The following is a 22855-nucleotide window of genomic DNA, read 5'->3' on the forward strand; positions in this document are numbered from 1 at the left end:
GACTTATCTCAGATCTGGTAAGGTAGAAATAATTTCCTGAAAGGATGCCCCAAGTCACAGGTAGTATGGGAAGGAAAGCCTGTAATTTTAAGCCAGCACACCTACAAGCTGCTATAGCTGAAACAATTGAGGCTCTCTCAAAAAAGCCAGACAAGACAAAAAGAGTCTATAGGCAAGACTTAGGTCAGTCACATCCTGGCCACTGCCTGAGAGCCCAGGATCCTGGACTTTGCAACCTTTGCCATGCAACCATGCATTTAATTGGGGGATTTAGAGGTTATGACTGGAAATCCTTCCAGATTCAGGCTGTTTGCTGAATCTCAGTTTTCTGTCCCAGAGGATTTGACCATGTGATACTCTGTACAATTGAGGTGATTTGCCTAGGCCGGTTGAATCTGTCTTGGTAGCAAGCTGGAGTTCACAGAGTGGCCTGGTCCTCCTGGGTGGAAAAGCTTCCTATCGCTCCTGGACCAAGCAGATGGATAGCTGGGATTTGCCCAGTGACAGCATCAGAGGCACCTTGGCTGTTTTAAAGCTGCAGGTTAGCCTGGTGCCCTGCCTCAGGCTCTTTGTGGGTGGGAGGCTGTGTTGGCTTACATAAGTGCCCCTCCCCAGCCCCCGACAGACAGAATGTGCCCAGGATGGAGGGGTCAGAGGAAGCCAATGAGGTTGTTTCTATCTTCCTGCTCACTGTGCGGATGGACAGTGTGGATACCTCTCTGCGCAGAAGGTTTTTGAGAGACCTAATTTTAGAGAAAGGCTTTTGAAGCAGAACTTAGCAGATAGATGTTCATATGGTGAGTTCCCTGAATCACACACCAGAACCTTACCTATATAGTTTGTTTCTGTACTTTCTAAACACAGTGTTTAGGAGATTGGGTGCACAGTATTCTAAGAGCACACCCTGCCCTGGTAAGATTTCTTCTTGGCCCCTGCCTTCAACAGGCTTCTGTGATTACCTGGCTGGTGGCCACTTCAAATGTACCCACCAGAAAGCCGAACAAAGAGCAGTGTCATCCCTAGAGACAGGGTGCCTGTCTTTGGGCAGAACTGCTACCAAGTATGTATGATAAGAGGCTAGGAGAGTCTTTGAAGATGCTGTCCATCTTGGGAAAGTTCCCTGCCCAGGAGACAAAACATGGTCAAAATGGAGACCATGAAAGAGGCATTGAGAATATGCATTCTGAAGAGTCCCCTCTGGGGACAGTCCCTGTGTGACTCCTGGGATGATTGATGAGCCTGGGACCCCAGTCCTAGCCTCCAGGGGTCTTCAGCACCCCCAGGTTTCTTGACTTCGAGTCAGGCCAGATGTAGGCCTGAGTTGCATAATTTTTAATTTGTCTGTAAAGGTAGTCTAGAGAGCAGATGGTCCTCATATCAGACTACAGGTATTTCTAGGTGCTCCCAGCTGGAGGCTGATGGTGTGCATGAGCGACCCCTTGTGGCAGCCTCGAAAACTCATCCTGGTTCCGGGTCACACTTGAGAAGTGTGTGAGTTGTCGATTTGGAAAGGGACTCACTGCTGGCCAGTGTTCATCATTCTTGGAAAGTGTTCAGCAGTGAGAATAGCTTTACTCTGATAGGAAGGTAGAACCTCTGCCTGCCTGTCAGCACAGAACACTGCAAACTAGATTTCGGGAAGAGCTTACCCACCCAGGGTCTCTCTGGGTCCCAGATGAACAGACAGATGTGCAGGAGGATCACAGTGGGCGGACATGTCCTTCCTTCTTTACAGACCTGGGTGCTCTAAAGGAACCCATGTAATCCACCTGCCCAGTCCTTCACTGACAGCTGGGTACTTGCTGACGTCTTCAGCTTCCACTATTTCATGAGGGAGTCTAACTGATTGTTGTTTTGGAGTGGATTCCTACAGTGAAATTTCTGGGACTATTTCAAAGCACAAAGAACCAACTGCCTTTTAGGAAAGCTGCCCAACTCACAGTGACGGCTGGTGGCAGTGTTTGGTGGGCAGCTGCTGGGCACGTCCTGGGATTTTTAGCTAATCCAGTGAGGGGTGAGCAGCCCCTACTCTGCCTAGTAAGACACAAAATCAGGAGGAGCCAAGTGAGCCTTCTGCAGAGGTCCCCGTGCGTGCCCACCCCGGTGCTGGCCATGTGCCCACGGGACCCCAGGACGTAGGATGCTCTCTCTGCTGACTCTCCTTCCCCTGACTAACGAGCGGTGTCTCCTGCCATCTTAGTGGACGTTCCCTGAACTGCTGAGGAAGTTCACCTTCTCCCCGTAGCGGTTTTCTCCCCATCTTGTCTGCTCTTTGCCCTGTTTGCTTAGGGGACTGTGGAGTAGACATAGTGATCTGTAAGAACACTGTGTAGCAGGGTGGGTGCCTCATGTTTTGCCTATATTTTGAAAATATGTTTCACAGTGTGATGTCGAGAAACTTTACGTGTCAGCTTTCAGACAGATTCTCTCCTGTGTAATTCACACCTCTGCTTAATCACATTTGCACTGTTACTGTTTGCACTACCGAAATACAACGTGTGTGTGTGTGTGTTCCAGTCCTGACAGTTTTATTTAAAGATTTAAATTTATTTGTTATTTATATATGAAACTGTATTCAAATACTACCTCATATACTATAGCACATGGATTTACTTTTGTTGTTTAAGACAAGGTCTTGCTGTATAGCCTAGGCTGGTCTTTCTTTTTAATTTTAAGTTTGTAGACTTATTTATTTGATGTGTCCTAGTGCTTTTGAGTATTTTGCTTGTATGTATGTATGTGTACCTCACGTGTACCTGGTTCTCGTGGAGGTTAGAGGAGAGGTTTAGCACTCTGGAACTAGAGTTGGGGATGGTTATAAGCTGCCATGTAGGTGCTGAACCTCTGTAAGAGCAGCACGCACTTTTAATCGCTGGCCATCTCTCCAGCCTGAGGCCTGGGGTTGTTAATCCTTCCTCCGCATCCTAGGCGCTGGGATTCCAGGTGTGCACTACCATACCCAGCCGTTTTACATTTTAGCATTGAGCTCTTCCTCTAAAACCTCAATTACAGGGCTGGGGGACGGCTCACCACGCAATGCATCATTCTCTGTGCAAGCATGAGAACAGGAGTTTGGTCCTCACAGCCCACATACTGGATATATGCTCACTGCTGCAAACCCAACACTGGGGGCGGGGGGGGGGGAGAGAGAGAGAGAGTGTCCTGGGTTCACTGAGCAGCCAGCCTGGCCCACTTGGTGAGCACCAGGCAGTGAGTGACCCTGTCTCAAGACAAGAGGGTGGGTGCTAGAGAAATGGCTCAGTGGTTAAAGCCAGGTGCTTCGTCCCGGAGCTTCAGAATTTGGTTCCCAGCGCCCCACGTCAGACAGCTCACAACCACCTCTGACTGCAGCTACAGGGGTTCCCTGCCACATGTCATACTGTGGCATGCACACCCACAGACACAAACATGAGGACAGCTTCTGAGGAATTACACTTGAGGTTGGCCGCTGGCTTTCACATGCACACGCACATACACACAAATAACATGTAAACAAGGATTTGGCTTTCTTGCCTTAAGAAAATGACCAGCTGGCCCACTGTCTTTTGGAGAATGTCTCTGCCCAGTTGGTTTACTACTCTACCTATTCTAAATGTGCATCCATTAGCAGAGAGCAGCTTTTGCTGAAGTAACAACGAAAGCCAGATTTCATACGGTTTAGCACAGTCAAGGCTTACATCTTGCTCCTCTTGCAGCCTGCAGCTGGCATGTGGCTGTTCCCAGCAGTGATTCCAAGCTGCTTCCATTTTCTAACTGTGCCTGCTCTGAGCAGCGGGAGGGAGAGCATGGTGTTCATACCTGTGCTGGAATTCCTCTTCATATTCCTCTTCATGTTGGAAAGAAACAATCACATGATCTCCACTTAACAGCAGAGAGGCTCAGAACTGAGCCCAGCAAGGGAAAGGGGAGTTAGATGGCCCATCACTGGACAGGTGGAGCTTAATGTCTACAGGGGTGAGTGCACACAAGTGTATGCAAATCTTCTGTGCTCGTCACTGTGCTCTTACTACTCTCTGTGGCCCTGTCATCACATGCTTTCTGAGGACCTTCTGTTTGCTCATCCGTGTGCCCAGCCCTGGCTGGGTGCAGGTATGGCCCTGCATTTAAGAACCGATACAGTGTCAGTGCTGTGGTCAGCTTTATGCTGGGGTGAGAGTCCCATGGAGTAGATGTGAGGCTGAGCTCCACCATGCAGGGCTTTCGATGTGACAGGAGGGAAAGGGTATCTGAGAGGAGGGTAGTCAGGTCTGGTGTATGGAGGGACGCAGGGTGATCTTGGTGAGGAATAAGAGGTGAAGGTGTTCTGCTCCCAAAGACCTCGGGATAAGCAGCTGGTGCTGAGAAGCCACTGAGACCCTCCGCCCTCCGCCTCCTGTGCAGTGGGCCAGACGGGGATAGTTCAGCTTGGGAGATTACCACGATGGGGTGATGGCAGCAGGTGGGTTTGGGTTGTTTACTGGATAGGTATGTGGATGTGCGTCCCACCCTGACTGAGCACAGCAGATGGGAAACAGGCCGTCCACATGTGACCTCTGCACTCCCAAGCCCTCCTTTATGCTTTACAAACCTTCTCAGTTTTGATGTCTTGTGTGGCTTGTTCTAGTGAGGGCTTACAGGCCAAGCAAATTCCAGGGATATCCTGCTTTGTGGCTTTAGGAAGGGACATCATTGCTGCCCCCGCCTTAGAGAGCTGACTTCAGCCCCTGTCTGCAAGGAAGGGGTACCCCTTGGCACCTCTACCACACTATAGGCCACTGGGATGGGATTTTATGCATGGAAGAAATCCTTCTAGTGTCTACTGGCTTCCATGAGCAGTGTTATTAACATAAAGAATGTTTAACTTTGCATCGATAGGCAAAGAACAATTAAAATGTAATTAAAAGCATGAAAATTTCTAATTATTGGCTTTGTATAATGTGTATTTAAAAACAAGACATCTGCAAACGCTTTCTTTTGAATGCATTCAGAAACAAGAGAAGGTAGCATTTTAATTAAAAATGGATTATTTCAAAAACAGTTTAATCATCCTGTCATCAAAGGATGTAGGCCTTATTAATTAGCTATTGATATGCAGGCCTAAGTTACCAGAAATTTAAATTCTTGGGGGTTGTCTCTGACACCCCTCTCTTGGGTGAATTTTTTTTCAGATCTACTCTGTGTCTTTTGGATGTCAGCGGGAGAAAGGTCTGGGCCACATGGTTCTAACTCTCCTTTCCTAACCTTTATGACCCCAGTGGACATCCCTGGGCAGGGAAAGATGGGGGATGCCATGTGGCAATCCTACCATCCCTGCCTTCTGCCCCTGATCACCATGAGTTGGTGCCAAGGTCCTGGTAGGTAGCATCTGCCCACTAGATGTATTCCCCCCCACACACACCTGAACCTTGCCTGAGGCCCCTCTGACAGGTGCAGAGTGTGCTAGAAAACACTAGCCCTGCAAGTCTGAGCCCCAGCGAACCATGGCAGTAGCATCCCCTTTTGCAGGGCTGATCTCTGTCGGGGCAGGGTGAACGCAGCCCCCATCCATCATCCTAAGTGGATAAAGACTTACAGGATGACAAATACTATTTGTGTTGCTCCCTTGGCCTGCTGTGGCTAAACTAATGCTCGGAAGTCACCCAGAGCCATGAGCAGGGGTAACACCGGAAGGCTCAGAACAGCTCTTGCCTGTCCACACTCAGCACGCCAATGCCAGCTTCTCTACCTCACAGCCCCAGCAGGGTAGAAAGAGGCCCCTCCCCAGGACTCAGCAGGGTCTAGCCTTACACCTCAGCCTCCCTTCTCTGAGATTCTGGGTCTGTTTTGGGCTTTGTAGTTCCTGAGTGCTTTAAGAAATTTCTCAAGGAGGAAACAGATACTTTCATAGATGTCTGGAAGCTGGCCTTCTTGACCCTGGCTCTTATCCCTGAAGGTGGCAGGTCCCTCCAAGCTGGCATGGCCTCCTGATACCCCACTGACTACTGGGCTCCTTCTAGCTCCTGGTAACTAGATTCTTTTCTTTCTTTTTTCTTTTCTTCTTCTTCTTTTTTTGTTTGTTTTTTGGGTTTTGTGTGTGTGTGTGTGTGTGTGTGTGTGTGTGTGTTTTCAAGGCAGGGTTTCTCTGTAGCCCTGGCTGTCCTGGAACTCTCTCTGTAGACCAGGCTGGCCTCGAACCTATCAGAAATCTGCCTGCCTCTGCCTCCCAAGTGCTGGGATTAAAAACGTGCGGCACCACTACCCAGCTAGATTCTTATTTTCAGTCCTATACCTAATAGTGTCTCTGGTGCCTGTGTCTCTGCCTGCCTGCAGGCTAACTGTGGCTGCTTCCCCCTGTGACCCCTTCAGTACTATCTGCAGAGATGTATGGGCATAGAACCCAAGAAGTAGATGAGAGTGCGAGGGGGCTGCAAAGGGAGGGCTACCCAAGACGGAGAGCTTGGGGTGACATGTGCAAGCCCGTGCCTTGGGAAGGCATTTGGCCAAAACGACATTTCCTCAGAGAAATAACTCACAGGTTTTCACACTTATAAAATATTCTAGGTAATACGGCTGCAAAAGGAATTGAATATCTAGAAATAAAGCGTCACTGGAGTCTTTTAAAGTGAAACAGACACACTGGAGGGGTTCACAAGGCAAAGATTTTCTTCTCTAACAGGGGTGATTTGGGTCTGTTGTCCTACCCGCCCAGCTGGAACCTGGTGTTCCAGTATTTAGGGAACATCTGTCTGTCTGACAGAGGAGCTCAGGTTTCATTCCTGAAGGGAGAACACAGAGTTGGAGAGCCTTGAAGGATTCCCCCAGTGGAGTAAACAGCCACTGGACATGAGTGGTACTTTATAGCCTTGGACCCACAGCCTGATAAACCTGATGACTGACGCTCTGCCCAGGCTGAGTCTAGGGACTCGATCTCAGTGTTGGATAAAGCAGATGCAGTGTGCCAGGCGTGACTCCTGCCAGCACTCTGGGCTGAGGGAGGCACCTATGCCAAGCCTCGTTAGCAGAGCAGGCCATCCTCAGAAGGATTTGGCACCTGCTTAGACAATGCTCTTAGCCTCCAGATTTGCTTGGAAATGAGTTCAATCCCTGACATCCCTCAGCATCCGAGACCCAAAGATCAAGAGGCCTGTTTGGCCTTTGTCCACAGGGTCCTCTCTGGCCTGAGCCAGACAAAGATGCAGGCTCAGACACTGAGATGAACTTGGAGTCTGTTGGAAATTGGAGAGCACTAGAAAAGGGTCCAGACCCAAAACCCTCTCCTGTGGAAGCCAAGCCAGGCTTCCTCCAAGACACCTCAGAGCAGAGCAGCCCAGCCCTGGCCAGTCGCTTGACATTTCCTCCCTTTCAGCCAATTTCACATCCTACACCTACTATTTGATACTTTTTGGTTTTCTTTAAATTGATTTTTTCCCTGTAAGTATGTTCTTTAAAGATCTAGTTTTGTATGTACATATATGTGTGTCAGCACGGTTTTGTGCACCACATGTGTATAGCTGCTCCTGGAGGCCAGAAGAGAGCAGCAGATCCTGGACCTAGACTTACAAGCAGCTGTGAGCCTCTTCATATGAATGTTAGGAACTGAACTCGGGCCTCTGCAAGAACAGAGAGTGCTCTTAACCACTGAGACACACCTCTTTCCAGCTCCTCATAAAGATTTTAAAACTCTTATTTAAAATTTTATTTTTGTGTTTGTTTGTTTTTCATGACAGAGCTTCTCTGTATAGCTCTAGCTGTCCTGGAACTCATTCTGTAGACCAGGCTGGCCTCTAACTCAGAGATCTGTGTGCCTCTGTCTCCTGAGTGCTGAGGTTAGAGGCGTGCACCACCACTGCCAATCCAAAAGAAAACCTTTTATCTCTAAAGTATAATTTTCCAGTTTGTCAAGTATCAGCTTAAAAGAGTAAATTCCCAGAGTAAATTGGGAAGAAAATGGCCTCTGGATTGGGTCAGATCACATCATCTCTCTACACAGTGCAGGCTTTCTGTTTCCTAGACATCATGTAGCCTGAGTTTCTCTCAGTGATTCCTGTTATGGAGGAAGGGAGGCACTTTTAGAGATGACTAGTGGGGTCTGTTCAGTTGTGAGTGGATGTTGACTCCAGCCACAGTCAGGTAGAGAACCATCAGCAAGCTGCACTCCCATCTTTCTGTAGGGCCATCCAAAGCTGGGGCTCTCCTGCTCAGGGAGCCTGTCCCCAGATGGATGCTCAGACCTGGAATTTCCCACCTGACCCATGTACTATCGGCTTGGAGCTTCTGCCTCCTGTGTGTCACCTGACCACTGTCACATGTGTCACTCTGAAAATCATCAAAAAAAAAAAAGTTACTGAAGAAAGTGTGTGCTGTGCCAGCTGCATGGGGAGAGGGTACTTCTCCTGTAAGTCCCAGTGAGGGCAGGAGACAGTCATGCACTTAAGCACGGACGAGTGATGGAGGGGCTGAGCGCGCGCGTGCGTACACACACACACACACACATGTGTAAAGAATTCGACTTTTTAACAGATGATGATCTGGGTCACTGTGTGAGGCCAACTTGTGAGAGAAAGCAAACAGGAGCAGTTATGGTTTGAATCTGAAACTTCATGTTTTAGATGTGCTGCCGAGGGGGATACATTGGAAGGCTGTAGAACCTTCAGGAGGTAGGTCTAGCTGGTGTCAGGAGGTCAATGGGGGCATCCTTGGAAGAGTCTATTTGCCCCTGGCTCCTGCCTGCTTGGTCTGCTTCCTGGTCCACAGCCATGTGACTAAGCCTCAGCTTCAATCCCTGCCACCACACCACACCCCCTCCCTACCCTCTACAATAGGCCAAAGCTCTCAGGACATGGTCCAGAGGAGCCTACTTCCCTCAGCTGTTTGTCAGGTGTGTGGACACAGCAACACTAAGATGACTAGCTGGACCCTCCACAGAACCTTAGTCCAGTAAACTAAGGGCTCGCTGAGAAAGTAAGTAGGGAAACAGAAGCCTGCCCCCTTCCTCTCTCTCACACATACATACACACAAAGGGGTAGTTTATATAATCACAGGGATAAGAAAGAGAAATCTTAAATATGATGCCAAAGGAAAAGGTTGTAAAGAAAAAAGTCAACATCAGACCAATAAAAATGTAAATGATCTGTCCAGAAATGCCATAAAGAAGATTAAAGAGCAGAGGAGAGAATGTTACATGGATGAGAGGCTACACCGCTGCCTAGAACCTTCCATATATAAATCCCGTAAGGATCAATAAGAAGATGAACATCCGCATTTTTCAAAATGGAACAAACCATTCAGAAGGGAAGAAATACGAGGTGTGCTAAGCATTTCAGATTCATCGGTTTATTAGTAAACTGCCTGGTGTTTTGCCTGCCAGATGCCCAATCCTGTGGGCAGACAGACCCCAAGGTGTGGTGCTGCTGAGGACCTTGAGAGTCCTTTCTGAGCATCCAGGGAACTATTCACAGAGCACTCTCTGAGGCTAAACACCATGCATGCATCCAGTAACTCCATGGCTAGGCATGGAGACCATGCCTGTGAAAAGGCACATGGCCAGGGGGGTTGCAACCCCATAGGAAAAACAACAATATCAACCAACCAGACCCCCCAGAGTTCCCAGGGACTAAGCCATCAGCAAAGGAGTACCCCTGGCTCCAGCTGCATATGTAGCAGAGGATGGCCTTGTCAGACATCAATGGGAAGAGAGGATGGGATAGGGGGCTTCTGGGAAGGGGGAAACTGGGGAAGGGGATAACATTTGAATTGTAAATAAAGAAAATATCTAATAAAAAAAAGAAAAAAGAAAAGGCACATGGCCAGGAGCGTCCATCATAACCCAGGTGGAAGTAAGCTAAATATCTGACAGCGTGTGGCTGGTGTGTAAATCGTAAGCTGCATACTGCCAGCTCGACTTATTCACAGTTATTCAGTCACTCTGCAGAAATGTAGCCCAAACATCGTGTGTGCCAAGCACTATATGGGGTCAGACTGTAGTGAACAAAACATCAACCCCAGCCCATAACAGATGAGGGAGGATGGGTGGGTGGGTAGGTGGGTGGGTGGGTGGATGGATGGATGGATGAATGGATGGATGGGCAGACAAATGGTAAGTAGATGTATGTATGTGAAGATTAAAGCAGAAACAAGATACTCTTTACCCAGACTCAGGACTGGCCTCCCTGAGAACAAGTCATTAGAAATCAATCCTAGAGGGCTGGAGAGATGGCTCAGCAGTTAAGAGCACTAACTACTCAGAGGCCCTGAGTTCAATTCCCCAGCAACCACATGGCCGCTCACAACTATCTGTAACAGGATCCGATGCCCTCTTCTGGTGTGTGTCTGAAGACAGTGACAGTGTACTCATATAAATAAAAATAAATATTCTTTAAAGAGAAAGAAAGAGAGAAGAGAGAGACGAGAGAGAGATCATTCCTAGAGAAGGCAAGAATCCACACCGTGGATTTCTAAGTGAGTGGGCTCTGCAGAGACAGTGGGCATACCCAGTGGTGCAGAGGCATGAGGTTGCCTGGCACTATCAGGAACAAGGAGGAAAACTAAGAAAATGAAAGCAACTAGGACATCGAGGTGGGCTGTAAATGTTGGGTTTAAGCAGGTAAGTCCTGTGATATCCTCAAGGAGCCGAGCAGGAAGGTCACCAGTGACCAGGCAAGAGGGGAGGGTGCCTGCAGGGCAATGTGGAGAAAGGGTCAGTCCTAGGCACACAGCATTCAGAATAGAAACAGCATAGACATGGGACTCCTGACAAGGAGCAGAGTTTTGAAATCCTTGGGTACTCAGCTGGGCCATGCTGGCTATTTGTCTGTAGACCTGCCTGGATCAGATCAGCTCCCTGCACAGGTGGGAAGTGGGAGAAAAATCAGAGGCTCCATGAATGTGACCACCTGGAAAACCTCTTACTCCCTCTCTATTAGAGCGGAACCCACACAGGACCCTGTGACGTCATACCTCTACTCCCAGATGTCATCTTAACAGAGAAGCATGTACAAGGGTCCCAAAAGACCAGATGGCTTCTACAGTAGCAGCATTCATAATGGCTGTGCTGTGGGAGCAGCCTCAAGGCCCGCTGCTAGAGTGGAAAAATACACTAGGCTCTACTCAGCCAGTGAGACCTAACCATGACAGTTGTTTTTAAAGGCATCTTTATCTTTATCTTATGTGTTTGAGGGTTTTGCCTGCATGTATGTATGTGTGCCACATGTGTACCTAGTGACCATGGAGGCTGGAAGATCCCTTGGAACTGGAATTATGGATGGTTGTGAGTTATCAAGTATGTGCTAAGAACTAAAACCAGAGTTAATACAAGAGTAGGCAGTGCTCTTAACCACTGAGCCATCTCTCTCTCTGGCCCCAGTGATTACTTTTTAAAGTGTGTATGTATGTGTGTGTTCATGTAATGGGTAATAGCATGCATGCCTACGTGTAAATGTGACTATACATGTGCAATGCCTCAGGTGTATAGGATATCAGTCCTAGCTGTGTTGGTACAGTGTCCCTGTTGTTTCTGACGTACACACTAGGCTCTCTGGCCCTTGGGTTTCCTGAGGTAGGTTCTTTCTCCACATCCTGTCTCCCTGTAGGAGTGTAGGGATTATGCACATATCTGGCTTTTATGTGGGTTCTGGGATACTAACTCAGGTCTTCCAGTATGGATGGCAAGGAATCTCACCTGCTGAGTTGTCTCTAGCCCTCTGGTGGTTAATCTTGACTGTCAGCTGGGTTGAATTAACAAAGCTGCAGATCTGTGAAGCCCATCTCTTAAGTCTGTCTGTGACTAGAAACAGTCAGGTCACCAGGGCGCCATACCAACCAGGGCTCCAGTCTCTTGATGCTGTCATAATGTGTTGCTTTGGAGGGAGGTGGTGGGAGATGGGATGGGGGCCGACCTGGAGGAAGTACTCATTGGGGCAGCATCTTGCCCTGGCCTCTTCCTGTGTGCTCTTTCTCTCTCCTATCCACAATGAAAACACTCCTGAGTCCTACCTGCCAACCTCCACCATGATGTTCTGCCCCAGTCATGGGACTAAGCAACCAAAATAACTCATGTGGATAAGTTCCAGTGATTTCAAAGCAGTAGTAAAATGCAGGCGTGATGGACAGACAGACAGGAGCACTTGCCACCCACACATCTCACACTCGGGACTCTGGGTGGTAAGAGACGCCAGACACTAAGGAGAACATGCCGCCTGCACCTACTTACGGCAAGCTCAAAAACCGGCAAGCCCAATCTGCAGTGTCAGGAGTCAGACCGCGAGTGGGCAGGAGGGGCTGACGAGGGGGGAGGGGCACTTACATGGTGCCAGTTCTTTATGCTGCCTCCTTAGGATCTGAATCCTGCCTGCATCAATGTCATATTTCAGTAAGACACTTGACAGCTAATTATATTTTAAACCTGTGTTTATGCATTTTAAACATGTCTAGAAGGATGTTCCAAATATTTAATAGAGGTTATCACTGGCTGATGGGGGGGGGGGGGTTGACAGAGTCTCACTGTGAAGTTTTTGCCAGTCTCAGCTCTCTGTGTAGCCAGGCTGGCCTCGAACTTACAGAGCTCTGCCTGCCTCAGCCTCCTGAGTGCTGGGAGTGAAGGTGTTCTGCCATGGCAAACACTGTCCAAGTTTTAACGAGGTTTATTTTTAGTTTATGTGTATGGGTGTTTTCACTGCGTGTATTACAAGTAGACCAGATGCTGGAGGCCAGAAGAAGGCTTCAGATACCCCTGGGACGGGAGCTACAGATGTGAACCAACACATGGGTGCTGGGGATTGAACCCACATTCTCTGGAAGAGCAAGTGCACCTAGCCGGCGAGCCATCTCTTCAACCCCCACTGTGCATAATTTGTCTAAAAGTTAAGAATGTCTTAATTTCTAAGATTTTGTGTGTGTGTGTGAGAGAGAGAGAGAGAGAGAGAGAGAGAGAGAGAGAGGAGAATATGAATGAATTGAGGATTTTAGTAGTCTACTGCAGCCAGAGCTTTGACAAATTAAAGCAACACGTTGAGCTCAGTTTGGCATATTTTTTTCTTCTTCCAATAACTGATACGGACAAAGTCAGAAACTCAGCTTAATCAAGCATGTCAAGAATAAAGGGGACGATTTGTTAATTGAATGTCATGTTATGTCCTCGGTTATGCTTAATAGAAGATAGGCAATTTAGAATTCCCAATTATCCAATTAAAATGCTAATTATCCCGTACCTTGATAAGGCCTTTCCATGAGGGGAGCTGCTGCACAGTTGCTGCTCACCTTCCTGCCTGCCGCCATGACCACTGCAGACTCCGCTGCTGCCCTTGCCTCTGGTTAGTGAGTCTGGTCCTCTGGGGTTCCCGTATCCCAGCATCCTTTCTCTGAGCACCAGCTGCTGCTTTGCACCAGCCACCTGGTGCCTCCTCCCCCTAGGCTGGGTGGAGCCGAAAGTCCTTTGCAGACCCTGTGCACAGATGCAGAGGGTGTTATCATAGCACCCTCTGCCACCAGGACTTATGCAACACAAAGCCCTTCCCTGCATGATCTCAATCAGTCTTCCCAGGACGGATCTGCAAAAGGTGCCATCCCAACCCACACATCTGACGGCCTGAGGCTTTGGAAGCCTTCAAATCTGAAACTCTGCAGACACCAAGCCCCAACCCACTGGCTTCCATCCTCCCATGATAGGACCTTAGATTGCAAGTGTCAGGTTAACATCCTGACTGGAGTTATGATCACCTAAGGTGTGTCCGTGAGGGTTTCTCCAGAGAAGACCCACCCTGACTGTGGATAGCACTGTCCCATGGGCTGGAGTTCTAGATGGAAAAAGAAAAAAGCCAGGTCAATGCTAAGATTGGGCCATTTGTGAATGAGCGAGCTCACACCTCTGCTGCCACCATGATGAACTACACCCTCGCATCTTAGGCAAAATAAGCTCTTCCTTCCAATTGCTGCTGCTTATCGGCTGTTTGGTCACAGTAGCCAGAGAGGTAGCCAATGCACACACCTACCCTACCCATCAGGAGCAGAGAAGTTAGGACAAATGGCTGAGGATGGTCTATACAGGCCCAAGACGCCCTACCCACACCTTGTGGTAAGATTGGCAGGACCTTTGTGAAGTTAAGCTAGGAAGACATCTCCCCAGTCAAGTCCTCTCGACTAGTACTAGGGCAGGGTTGGTGGGAGGAAGGATTATGGAGTTTGGGGGAGCACCAGAATGCAGGAGAGACTGCTAAAGCAAAGATGCCACCACCATTGTTGCAGCTCTCCTTGTGGCTAATGATGCCACATTGGTGCAGGCTGTGCTGTGATGCTGTCGGGCCCTCTGCTAATGCTGGTTTCACTAGTAATGCATTGCTGGCTTTAACCTAAGGCTTTATGCCAGACCCTTCTCGGCAACATGCTATGAAACCCTTTTGATCATTTAAAACACACAAAGAAGCCTTGGCGGAGGCATATCTGTCCCTAGCCTTCTCTAGGTCTATCCTTACCTGGGGTCTGGGAGCAGAGGAGGCCCAGGAAATTACATCAGGTCAGGTGTCCCAGTGTCTGTCTGTGCGTGCATGTGCCCAGTGCTAGATGCCTACAGACTTTCCATTTCGTACATGAGAGGGTTCTACCCTGTGGGCTCCCTTACTACCTCAGAACAGGTAGGCAAGCATGGTGCTCACTGTGTGTCAATCACCAATCCACGTATCCTGCTGATTAAGCCAAAAACTCAGAGGAAGTAGGATACCACTATCCCATTTTTCACAAATGAGACTGGGGCCCATCAAGCACACATAGGTGACAAGTGGCAGATCCGGGGCTTAGTGTCTGAGTCGGGACTTAGCAGAGTTCCAGGAGGCAGTGTGTGCATGTTGTTCATCAAAAACTGAGGATAAGCGACTTGGGATGGGGTTGGAGGACTCCCCAGGCCACACAGTTTTCCTCCACTCAGCTTCACAGCCAATGCCCAGAGTACTCACTCTCCTAGCCCTTCTGCGTGGCCTTGTGGCCTGCATCTCCCCGGCTATCTTCCCTCCCAGGAGCCTGCTCATGCCATTTCTGTGTTGTCATGTCCATCAAAGACCAGCCTGGGGATGATGTAACCAGAGATACCTCCTTAAGCTGTCTCTGCTGACCTCCAAGGACCCAACCTGAAGAGCTACCAGTCTTGGTTAAAAAACAAAACAAAACAACACCTCAGCTGACTTTTGCTGCTGTTCTCTTAATCAGTTGGTGCATTTTTAGGACTGCTTATCCTAGTCAAGAACTAGAGCAGGGCCACGTGCCCAGAGAGGCAGGCCCAGAATGCTCTCCCTGGGGACACAGTCTGTACAGACATGGGCCTGGGCATTTGCTGGGTTTTGCCCCATTAGTCATCTCCAGACACTGACAAATGGCCCTGAGTCCATTCTGTCACTGTAGTGACTCCATCCACCTTGTTATTCACTGCGCAGATTCTCCCAGGTTACCTTAGGCTCTCATTTATGCCTGGATACAATGCAGCTCTTACCTGAGGCTGGCTGGGGAAAAATTATGGCAAGGGTATTGGAGGAATGGCCAAGCAGACAAGAGCCTCAGGAGCCCAGGCAGTAGGGGATGTGTGGACAGGTGGGTAGCTGGCACATTGAAAGTCCCTTTGTCAGCACCCTAGTCAGTGTGCCTGTCTTAGTCACTGTCCTACTGCTGTGAAGAGACACGACAGCAAAGGCAGCTCTCCTAAGAGAAAGCATTGAATTGGGGCTTGCTTACTACTTCAGAGATTCACAGGGTCCATTATCATGGGAAGCATGGCAGTGTGCAGGCAGGCACTGGAGCAGTAGCTGAGAGCTACATCCTGATCTGTAGGCAGAGTGAGAGTCTGGGCCTGGCTTGGGCTTTTGGAATCCTCAAAGCCCCACCACTACCACCACCAGTGACACACTTCCTCCAACAAAGCCACATCTCCCAGTCCTTCTCAAACAATGCCACGCCCTGATGATGAAGCATTCTATGAGCCTGTGTGGGGCATTCCCATTAAACCCCCATGGTGTCCCGTTCTCAGTGCTTCCAGAAGAGCAGTGGGATCTAGCACCATCCCTGTACTGTGTGCAAATCACAGATTTACAGAAGAAAAACAGGTTTTCCCAGATCTGTCAGTGCTGTCTGTCATCCTCGAATGGGGGGGAACTGGTCATTTCCAGTTCTTTCCATTCTGTCCATTTGGGGTTTTTTTTCCAGAGTTTCTCTGTGTAACAGTACTGGCTGTCCTAGAGTTTGCTTGGTAGACCAGGCTGACCTCAAACTCACAGAGATCCACTTACCTCTGCCTCCCAAGTGTTGGAATTAAAGCCACCACTGCCCGGCTTCATGCTGTCCTTTTAGGTATTACTTATACCTTGTGTGTTTAAGGTCTTAGGCATTGTTTTTAGAAATCCTTGGGTTGGGGAAGGTCTCACCTGCTGTTTGTTGTATATGAAAATTTTGTATACATTGGTCATTTTGGGTGTGTGAGTTCATAGTGGGTGTGGGGTGGGGTGGTTGTAGGGGTGTATGATGGGAGTGTGAGTCTATAGTGGGGGGGCATGATATGTGTGTATGCTGAGTGTATAATGGTAGGGCATGATAGATCTGTGAGCTCATAGTGGTGGGGTTTAATATGTATCTATTGTGTGAGAGCATCACAAGTGTATATATGGCCTGTGCCACATACTCTTGTGGTATCTAGAGTATGATGTGTATAGCATGTGTGGTGGGTATTTGTGTGTCGTAAGTGACTATACATGTGATATGTGTGTGTGATGTGCATATGTGAGAACTGAACTCTGGTTTGTCTATGGCATATGTGGTGTGAATTCTGTTTGTGGCATGTATATGACAAGTATAAAAGCCCATGCTGTGCATGTGTATGTGGTGTGTGAGTGTGATGTGTGTGATGTGCTGGGGGCCTGAGGGTAACAGATGTGTATATAGGGCCTATGCTATGGCTGTATCTGTAGTCCTTGGCTGCCACTCTTGAGGCTATGCAGTTTGGATTTGTGTGCCTTCCTGCTAACATCTCCAGTATCACCATCAAAGGCTTGAGTATTTTGTTTATATCCTGCTTGGGGGTTTCTAAACCCCAAAGATCATTCCCATTTGAACAGGGAAACAGGAGCAAATGAGCCTGCATTTGAATCCTGAGATGCGTGTGCCCTGCAAAGCCCAGCAGGTATTCCAGCTGTGCACTCTGTTACTTGGTTGCTTCACGCCCTGCCTTTGTGTGTGCATCACTAGGCAGGCCCAGCTCGATGTGTGGACAACCTCTCAGATCTAAGCCTCTGCCTCTCGTGTGCCCAAGTGGCACTTCAGCTGTGGCTTCCTGGTCCCCAGGCTGACTGGCCTGTGTGCCTTGCTTTTTTGCCCTGCATGCTGTTTCATGCTGTACCTCTGTGTGGGAGGCTGGAAAGTTTCTGGCAGCAATTCTCCATCAATTCACATACTGCACTAACGTAGGGGCAGCTGACACCCTATGGCAAATTGCGACCACAGACTTGGGCCCTCAGCAGTTGCCTTCCCATTGCTAAGTTAGCCAGACCCTTCCTTCTCTGCCTTCCAGTTGACCTATTTTCCATGAAGCTTCAGAGAGACCTTTGTGAAGTGTCCTGGCATATGATGTGGGGGGTCAGACTGCTCCACTCCCTGGCCCGTGCTTGCTCATCCCAGCTCTGCCTGCTGAGCTCAGACCAAGCTGCACAGAGCCTTGCATTGCTCCACGTGGCAACTGAGGCTCAGTTCAAAGCACTTGCCCCTCTGTACTTATCCCTTACAGATCAGAAGCACATCATTACCTCACCAGGCCCTGCCTCACCCTCACCTTCCTTAGAACTGGGGCACCTTTACACACCACAGACCAGGCTAGAAGCCTGCAGAAAATGTGGTGGCCACTTAGTCTATTTATTATCACCTCTAAACCATCCATATGTCCTTGTACTTCTGTCCGAAAAAAAATTAAAAATCCAAACACCAAGTAGTGGAGCACTGGACTCGCATGTGTAGGGCTGGATCTTGCCTTGGCTGTTTCCTATGACCATGACAGAAGAGCTGACTGGAGCAGCCTAAGGGAGGAAGGCTTGGTTTTGGCTCAGAGTGCAGGGACCATCAGCCCATTGTGGCAGAAAAGGCTTGCAGTGGAAACAGCTCCGGCTGTGGCCTCGGGAGGGTTGGATGGCATCCCTCTCATCTTGAGGGATCAGCAGGTGGAGAACTGGACTCAGGGTGGGGTAGGTTACCTCAGGCCCACTCCTAGTTAGCCTGTGTCCACCAGCAGGCCCCATGTCCCCAAGGTTCCACAACCTCCCAAAAATACCAGCAGCATCTAGCCACCACGTGTCCAGTGTGAAGAACAGCAGACTCACGGAACTCCATCTTTTGGGAATGTGGAGTCATACATGTGGATGGAAGACGGCCACTGTTGGGTTGAAGCTTGCCCTTGAAGACTGGGTCTTCCTTACCTTTCTGTTAGACACTACTATAAACCATATCTTGCACTGGGCATTGCTCTTTCTCTTCCACAGAAGCCAAGGATACAAGGAAGGCTGGTTGTCTCTGCTGAGATTAGGCCCCAGGCTCCGTCTGATGAAATACATTTGCTGCCCACAAATGTATGCCAGGGGCATGGCTGTCCCTCTGCCTATCCTTTCTGAAGCCAGACAATCCCAGTAGCACCTGTGGTTAGGGTTAGGCCATCTGTCTCCACCCCTGTGAACATGGCCATGTGGCCCCCTGATGTTTGCGAAAGGACCAAGTCCCTGAAAGCTGAGGAGCACTGAAGCGCCATGGGTGCCTTAGAGGCATGGCGGACAGAGAGGGAGCTATTTCTGAGGCTGCTCATAAAGGGAGGCCGACTGCCTGGGCAGGTAGAGCCTCGGGATGAGCTCTCTGGCTAAGGTCTAACTGCTCATGGCCTAGATGCTCCCATTGTGACTATGGGACCAGCTAAGGGAAGGAGTGAGTGTCTCCCCACCTTCCCACAGCTCCTCAAATCCTTTGTGTTGAGGAAACATTTCACTTGTAAGACACCCAATTATCCTGGGAGGTTTTTCAAGGCAAGTCTGAAAGCCGATCGAATCCAATAGAACCCTTTCTGCATAACAACTACTTAATACCCAATCATAACAATTATACATAATTTGTGTTTACGGTGCCTAGAAGATTAAACTCCTCCACGCAGACACTTTCCAAAACAGCCTAGAACGTGCAGGGCAGGCAGGGCTGCCTCTCAGTGTGCCCATGGGTTGCCTTTAGCACTCTGCAGGTGACAGTAGGCGGGATAAGACCACCTTGGCTTGCTTGTTGGGACAGGGTTGAATCAGGGACCAGTAGGGAGAATATACTGGATCCTCTGAGATAGAGTAAAGGTAGCTCTCCACAGTCATCCCCTTAGCAGCTAGTTCTGCAGAGGCTGGGCCTGTGGCCTAATGCTGAGGTCCAAGGCATATGGGAGGGGTAGGGCCTGAGGGTGAGGCATTCCAAAGCTCTGGGCAATGCAGCCTCCCTAGGATTCAGCTTTCTTTATTTAAAAAAGAAAAAAAAAATGTCAGGCTGGTGGAGCTTGCCTTTAGTCTCAACACTCAGGAGGTAGAGATGGGAAGATCTCTGTAAGTTCAAGGCCAGCCTGGTCTAGAGTTCCAGACTAGCCAAGACTTCAGAGTGGGGAATTGTCAAAGGGGGTAGGGGAGGGTGATTTTTATTTATATGTATGTGTATGAGTTTTTTGCCCGCTGCATGTATGTATGTGTACCATAGGCATGCCTGGTGCCCATGGAGGTCGGACGAAGGTGTCTGTCTTCTGAAGCTGACGTTTCAGACAGTTTTGAGCCTTCTGTTGTGGATGCTGGAATTACACTGTGAAAACAGAGCTTGCTGCTCAGGCTGAGTCCTCCCTCTGGCCCTAGCTTTCTTGTGTTTGTTCTTGGTTGGTTGGTTTTGGACTTTTGAAGACAGGATTTTGACATGTATCCCAAGCTTATTTTGAACTCATAGCAGTCCTCCTGCCTCAGTGTCCCAGGGACTGCGATTACAGGTGTATGCCACTGAGTGCACTGGGAGTTCAGCCTTCTGATGTGACAGGTCTGGTCCATCCTCATCTGGACTGCCTCCTCCCCAACACATGTGTTCTCATTGCTGAGCTTTGTACAAGGCTGGACCACTTCCTGCCCTCATTGTCGCTATGCACACTATAATGATAGCCCACTCTCTCAAAGGCAGGCCTTGGCACTGGGGTCAGGTCATCCATCCTTTCAGCCTGCACTGTTGGGCATACGCGTGTAAGGTATAAGTGCTTCCCAAAGCCCAGCTGGCTTATCGCTTTCTTAAGCAGGAACCTCCTCACCTCCCTGGAGATTACCCTGCCTTGTCCACTCACACCAGCCCTGCCACCCCGTCTGTTGGCAGCCCAGGATAACACACTGGGTCATGCTGCTCCTCAGCCATGCTCTAGTCACAGATTCACAGGGAGACCCCGGCTGCGTGACAGAAGTGTGTTCCTCACCCCAGCTTGTCTTCCAAGGGTCAAGCTCCAGTGTTCTGCTTGCCCAAGAGTCCTGACAGTGTCGCTGTCAAGTTCCCCAGCAAGGGTCTGTGCCCCAGAGCCAGCCTCTGCTCACACTCACTGGGGAACTCCAGCCAGCTCAGGGGTGCAGGAGAAGCAGGTCCAGGTAGGGGATCTGCATTCAAAGAGCAAGGCTGTATCGGCTCATGTGTGTCTGTGTGTCTCTCTCTCCACAGCCTGTTCCAGCATTATTGTTACTCTAGGGGCGGCATGCGCCACACCTCTTACACCTGTATCTGCTGTAGGTAAGTCTTGGGCCCAGGGCTCATGGGAGGACATGCAGTGGGGAGCTCTGTCCTTCCAGCCTGGCCCCTGTGTTGCCTGGACAGAAGCTGGCACTCTTGCTGATGCGAGTGAGCATCCTTGCACATGAATAATACATCCGAGCATCTCAGTCCTTGGAAATGTGCTTCTCTGGTGGATAGAGAGAAAAATCATTATTTCTACTTTTATGATTCTTGAGACTCCCGAATGGAGCCATAAATATTACACCCAGGTGCCCCCTCCAACCACACACAGAGAGAGAGAGAGAGAGAGAGAGAGAGAGAGAGAGAGAGAGAGAGAGAGAGAGACTTGTAAGTTCTTCCTAAAGAGTAGCTCATTAGGGTAGCTGCATGGAACAGGGAACAAGAAGCCACTGGCCCTGGATAGGACCAAGATGTTCCAGAGACCGCCAGCACCCTTCCTGTGAGACTTCCCTGCCTTCAGCCCTTCTCCAGGCCTGTGAGCCTCTGATCTTTGCATCCGCTGCCTACACCCTCAGCCCAGAAGGCAGCTGTCAGACCCACGATGCTGCTCCCAGCTTTCTGTCAGGCAGGAACCCCGTGTTCCTTTCCTCCTGGCTGTGGGCCTGGTCCAGCCTCCAGGGCCTGCTGGGTACCAGTGAGCTCCTAACTACCCTCTGTGGCTCTTTACAGCGGTGAGAACGCAGCCGTGCTGCACTATGGCCATGCTGGGGCCCCCAATGACCGGACGATCAAGGATGGAGATATTTGGTAAGTGAGGCTGAGCTGCCGTCACCCCACTGTGCACGTGAATAGCCAGGACAAAGGTAGATGCTCCACATCTGGGTCAGCCAGAGGCCAAGAGGGTTAGTTACAGCAAAGCCTTGGGCCCAGACTTCTCTGCTATAGCTGTCAGCCTGAATGCCAACTTCTCCAGGCCTAAGACCTGCACCCTATAAACAAACACCATGAGGCAGAGCGCCAACAAGATTTCAACTCCTGTGGAGTTGTGAAGGGGGTGGAGGGGCTCTTTTTTACTGTCCCCCGGCTTCTTCCAAGCTGTGCTTTCCAACCAGTAAGTTCCCTGTGTTTGGTGCTCCCCACCCTAAAACCTGTTATCCTTGACCACCAGGCTCCTCACCACACCTAGCCATTGCTTCGGCTCTGCCATACCCTCAGTTCCGCACAAGGCCACACAGGGCAGATGTGGGCAGAGCATATTGGACTGCCATCCTTGGGTTTGGAGGGATCCATACTCATTGATACAGCTGTTCCTAATGGTCACTCCATAATCCCCACCAGACAGTGACTAGGACTGGGTCTAGCCACGCCGGGCTGCTAAGGCCCTTGAAGTCTGGAGCCTGCTCACAAGCCATACAACCTCTTGCTTTAGCCATCAGATGTGCTGTGAACATCAGCTGACCAGAAGGGCTCCTGTCCTGCCTGGTTCTTAAATGTCTGTTTATGCTTTGTTTTATTTTATTGATAGAAGGTCTAGCTAGAGCTGTCTAAGAACTTAGCAGTCCTCCTGCCTCTGCCTCCAGGACCTGGGATTACAGGCATAAACCACCCTGCCTAGCTGGTTCTTAGACGTTGTTTGGGTTCCTTAGCAGTGGCACAGCCTACTCTTGGGTTAGCTGGGGATGCTGAACCATCAGTTTCCTTCTCAGCCACTTGCTACACTCATCCCCCAGCCTTGGCTTCCTGTGATAGCTGTTCACTGTGTGGCTTTGGCCCTGCTGCAGGTCATGGGAGCCCATGTCTACCTAGGGGGAGCACAGTGCTAGGACAGACAGCTAATGAGCTGCAGAGATAGAATCCATGCTTTGAGTAGTGACTACCAAATAGGAGAGAGATAAGTACTCAATCCCAGGGTCCATGCTGCACATGACTGGCCAGTCTGCCCACAAGCAAGACATTCTAGTTCAAGCCCAGCTTCCTGTAAGGAAAACTTCATCTCACTTTGCCTTAGTTGACGTATCTATGAGTGGAGATAACATACATACGTCAGGACTTCCCATGATAGTGGCAGAAAGGGTATATGAGGAGCAGGCTGATAAAGACCTCTTCCTGGGGCCCAAGCCAATAAGCCAAATGGGAGCCAGGAAGAGAGACCTGAGGAGCCCTAGACACCAGCTTTGA

At 49.5% G+C, this 22855-nt stretch overlaps 1 protein-coding gene across 1 annotated transcript in view; it reads left to right on the forward strand.

Annotated features, from left to right (window-relative positions):
• Pepd (peptidase D) overlaps positions 1-22855 on the forward strand; it is a 133725-nt gene that overhangs the window by 89337 nt on the left and 21533 nt on the right. Inside the window, exons 10-11 of the mRNA XM_021168233.1 lie at positions 20666-20734; positions 21407-21484. Of these exons, the coding sequence (XP_021023892.1) occupies positions 20666-20734; positions 21407-21484 (147 nt within the window). The remainder of the gene's footprint in view (positions 1-20665; positions 20735-21406; positions 21485-22855) is intronic.

Source organism: Mus caroli, chromosome 7 (assembly GCF_900094665.2).
Source record: "Mus caroli chromosome 7, CAROLI_EIJ_v1.1, whole genome shotgun sequence".
Taxonomy (NCBI): domain Eukaryota; kingdom Metazoa; phylum Chordata; class Mammalia; order Rodentia; family Muridae; genus Mus; species Mus caroli.